The 4,509-nt window shown below is 51.8% G+C and overlaps 1 protein-coding gene across 1 annotated transcript in view; it reads left to right on the forward strand.

Moving 5' to 3' along the window:
* Nucleotides 1-2,326: 2,326 nt before the first annotated feature.
* The window catches only part of LOC103771663 (pancreatic secretory granule membrane major glycoprotein GP2-like), a 5,405-nt gene continuing 3,222 nt past the window's right edge, over nucleotides 2,327-4,509 (forward strand). Inside the window, exons 1-3 of the mRNA XM_008938963.1 lie at nucleotides 2,327-2,387; nucleotides 2,906-3,073; nucleotides 3,843-4,048. Coding sequence (XP_008937211.1) covers nucleotides 2,330-2,387; nucleotides 2,906-3,073; nucleotides 3,843-4,048 — 432 coding nt within the window. The 5' untranslated portion in view covers nucleotides 2,327-2,329. The remainder of the gene's footprint in view (nucleotides 2,388-2,905; nucleotides 3,074-3,842; nucleotides 4,049-4,509) is intronic.

Genomic DNA, 4,509 nt, shown 5'->3' on the forward strand with positions numbered 1-4,509 from the left:
AAATTGAGGGGGAAACTGCAAAGCCCCACCCGCCAACATGACTTTGCCAACAGCCCCTCAGAAACCACAAGGCTGCTCTTTATGAGCTTCCAAAAAAACAACCACACAAAAGAAACCCAAAAAAAAATCCCAAACACCCCCCCCAACAAACAAACAAAAAACACCAGCAAAAAAGCCCTCCCCTCCCCAGATTCCCCAGCTTTCTCCTTTACTGCTTTGTAAGCCTTCAGCTGCACTGTGTCCGCATCTCTAAACAAGTCTGTGCAAGCTTCAGTTAATTCCTTTGAAAATACACAATGGAAAGCAGAGATCCTCACCCAGACAGGGTGGCAGGAGGCCTTTTTTTTTTTTTTTCCAAATTGGTGATTCGTTATACCGTAAGCAGGGTTAGATGCTAAACACTTTTCTGTTTTTCTTTGTGGTTAAGAAAACCCATGGATGAATGGATGGATGGATGATTGGATGGGTGCGTGGACAGACAGACGGATGGATGGATGGATGGATGGATGTTCACATTTGCTGCTATGTTATGGTGACTGTAGCAGTGAAAGCCCTGAGGGTGCACAGAGTATAGTCCACATATATTGAGAAGCATCACTTTGAGGGATTGCTGCTATTGGCAGCTGGTTACCGTGTCCCAAAGTGTGGTAGGACAAAGCCCTCGTGGCTCAATCTCTTACCAGTACTTCTCACTACATCTTGGAGGTCAAAAGCCATGAAAAAACAGCGGACGCAAACGCACATTGTGGTTATGAAACCACGTGGGTTCAGTACACGCAGTTATCTATCTGGCCTTCGCCTGTGCTGCTGTGCTATCTGTTGTTATTTCTGTGTCAAAAGCAGGTACCACAAAACCAGCTGGAGGCACAAACCCCCAGATTCCCAGGGATTTTGCAGATACTCCCCCTATTTGGGATCCTATCAAGGCCATGAACTGTGTCAGCGTCCACAAGCTGTTGGCTAATCGGAAGGGCTGTCTGTGCCAGAGGATGGGCTTTCACAGTGTCCTTTCCTAGCCAGCCGCCGCCAAAGGGTGCTAAGCTGGCTCTTGTGCAATCACGGAGGCAGGGTGTTTGCGTGGGGGAGAAGGATGAGCTGCTGGAAGGCGATATAAGGCACGCAGTGAGGAGCGCAAGAGCGACCCAGGGCAGCGCGGGGTGGAGGATCGCAGGGTGACCTGGCGATGGTAAGTGAGATGAGAACAAGGTAAGATCTTGACGCTGGTGGGATCTCTCCGGACTGCTGCAGCGAGCAAGGAGCAGAACAGGGAATCACAGAATAGTTTGGGTTGGAAGGGACCTTAAAGATCATCCAGTTCCAACCCCCTGCCATTGGCAGGGAAAACTCCCGCTAGACCAGGGTGCTCAAAGCCCCATCCAGCCTGGTCTTGAACACTTCCAGTGATGGAGCATCCACAGCTTCCCTGGGCAACCTTTTCTAGTATCTCACCACCCTCATAGTGAAGCCCTTCCTAAGTTCTAATCTAAATCTCCCCTTCTGCAGTTTGAGCGCATTACCCCTTGTCCTATGACTACAACCCCTTGTAAAAACACTCCTTGTTCAGAAGTCTTGTGGCTATAGCTACTCATGGTTGGGTGGAGGGGACACGTGACATGCTGCCAGACCAGAGTGCAGCTTTTGGCCTTGACTTTGCCCTGCTCTCTTGTGCATGTGCAGGACAGAGAGGTGGCAGAGCATCACTCCAGGCCCAGCTGACTCACATCGATGGCTCTGAGAACGAGAGCTGTCCAGGGCTCATCCAGCACCATGCCGTTAATTTACCTACAGAAATCCAATTGTCTGTACTAAATGGGGAGATGGACTTAATCTGTGGCTTTGTGGCATTAATTTTAATTGTGTTCAGCTACTGGAAGAATGAGGATCCTTTTGCAAATCCTAACTCTTCAAAAGAGCTGCAGTGGGAAGAGGGACATTCCTTTTTTCCTCTGGGGAGCCTGGAGTGATGCCTCAGCTGTGTGGTTTTACTCAAAGCGCCTATTTTTGCTGAAATGTGGCTTTATCACTGCCCACACATCCCTGCAGGTCTGAGGTCTGGTTTCTCCCTCTCCTCTTTCTGTAATAGCTACCTAAGGTCAGGACAGTGTTTGACCCTTGTGTTGTCCTGCAGGCTGGGAGGCATCTGACCCTTTGGGATAGGAAATTATTTTGTGCCATTGAACCTAGATTTTTTTTTAAGAAATACAGCATAGAAATTATTGCACCCATGCTTGAGGGTTGGCTCTTTCTGAATGGCTGTCACAAACACCATCAGCAAGTGTGCTAAAAACCCGAGTTACCCAGAGCCTGCTTGTTTTTTCAGGAAAGGACTATGAGATCTTTGCTGCTGATCTCTGCCCTCTGCATGGCTGGCTGCGAAGGTAACAAGAGTGAGTCTCCTGGTACACTGTCCCTTGCTGGGTAACAAATGGGTGGTGTGGAAAGCAGAGGTCAAACCGCTACCTGATCCATGTCCAGGTTCCTCATTCAGGGCACTGCTGAAGGCTGCTAAGGAGGCACAACAGAGCTGGGCTCAGGGAGGGCAGGAACTGAGGTGCAAGAGCTGGCAAAAGAGGCAGAAACCTCAGACCCTCCGTTCCTGCCACATATGGTGTATAACCCACCACCATGGAGATGGGCAGAGGTGCTGTGACGTGCCACCACTCTCCTCCATAGCTGGTGGCAGGCTCCCTAGCTCCAACCCAGATTACAGCCATGCTGGGGAGGTCTCCCCAGCCCTCAGTCACATCCTTGCAGGGAAGCCAAGGTGACAGGTTCTCCTCAGATGTGCCTGCTCTGGCTCTGAGCTGTGCAGGGCTCGACACCGTGGGGCGAGTTCTCTCTTGGGTCTCTCACAGGGGAGATACTCCTGCTGCACCTCAGCTTACCTGCCTTGCCTTTGCTGCAGGTGAGCTGGCCAGCCCACACACCCTGAGGGGAGGGTCTGAGCTCCGTCTCCAGAGGAGCCTGGATGCCTGCCTGCCAAACCCATGCCAGCACAAAGGGAGCTGTCAGGTCGTGGAGGACAGACCAGTTTGTAGCTGCAAACCAGGCTTCACGGGAGCATTCTGCGAAGGTAGTACTGGGGATGCTGGTGGGCCCTCCCAGTCTGTCCATGAGCACCAGAGGGAAGGGTGATGGGCACAGTGCACTCCTGTTACCACTGCTCTCCACTGCAGGCTCCAGGAGCACGTCTCAGCTCATGGTTCTTGTGCATTCCTCACCAGCCCTCACCATGTCCTGACTGTATGTTGATACAAGACCCAGTCACAGGCCATTTTCTTCCTCCCCAAAAGGCTTAATTCCTTAATTCCTTGGCTGTCAAGGAATAATGCCATGATGTGCCAGGGCAGCAGGACATACTGTGGAGCACAGCTGCCTCACAGCCTAAGAATAAGCACACGCACTCCAGCGCAGCTACACTGGAGCCCCTTCCAAGACACTGGCCAAAGTCTGTGTCTTCATCTGAGAGACAAGATCACTGTCCCTCTCTGGTGCCCTTGGTAGACTGCAGTGGTTCCACAGACAGCCGTCAAAAGGGGCCAGACCCATGACATCTGCTTTTGATGTCTTGAGCTTAAGGACTGTGTCTGTTCAGAGATGGGGCAGCCATGGGCTTGTGCAGATCCTAGGCAGCCAGTAGAAAATGACAGACACACATTAACTTCTGAGCATTCCCAAAGGTTTGTCTTTGGCCCAGTGTCTCTGCAGAGCCCTGCCAGCTGCCTGCAGGAAGGCTGGGGTGAGAGTCTGCCAAGCTCGGTGGGACTGTGCCATCCCCCAGCTGTCCTAGGGCTCCTCCAGGCTTCTCCCTTATTGCTATTGCAGATGGCTTTTTCCCCTAGATTTGGTACTGAAGTTGTCCTGCGAGGAAGAGCACATGAAGATGATGGTGAGGAAGGAGGTGTTTGAACTCTTGAAAATCCCCCGGGAGCTGGTCCACTTGAAGAGCCAGGCATGCAAAGTCTCAGAAAGGGAAGAAGAGGGCAAGCTGTTCTTTGCAGCCACTCTCACAGGTGAAAACCACACTGCCTGTGGATCAATAATTCAGGTGAGGATCCAGCAGAGCCTTCTGCATAGCTCCAAAGCCACAACAGGAGCAGACGTGCTGAGTGGGGACAGCAAGGTGAAGCCCCAGAGCCTTTTCCTTTTATATCTGAGTGCTGTAAAGTTCTCGTTCCTCTTGGAAGGCGTGCCTGGGGTCTGTCAGAAAGCTCTTCTGTCTCCACCAAACCCTGCTGGCAGCATGTCTAATCTTATTCAGCAGACCATCAAAGTCTCAGTGTGCTTTTTACTAGTCGGTAACTGCCCATAGCTTTCTGGCAGCATCCTCTGAGCTCTACAGCCCTGGCTGTAGCACCTTGGTCCCTCACTTGATTCATGGGGGAGGAAGGGTGCAGAAGAACCAGTGCTCCAGCTCTGCATTGCACAGAAGGGCCCTCACCTGTGGTCACTATGCTGACTGCTGCCTACTCCAGTGATGGTTGCCAGTAGCCACTGGACACGGGGCTT

Source organism: Merops nubicus, unplaced genomic scaffold (assembly GCF_000691845.1).
Source record: "Merops nubicus isolate BGI_N331 unplaced genomic scaffold, ASM69184v1 scaffold41504, whole genome shotgun sequence".
Lineage (NCBI taxonomy): Eukaryota > Metazoa > Chordata > Aves > Coraciiformes > Meropidae > Merops > Merops nubicus.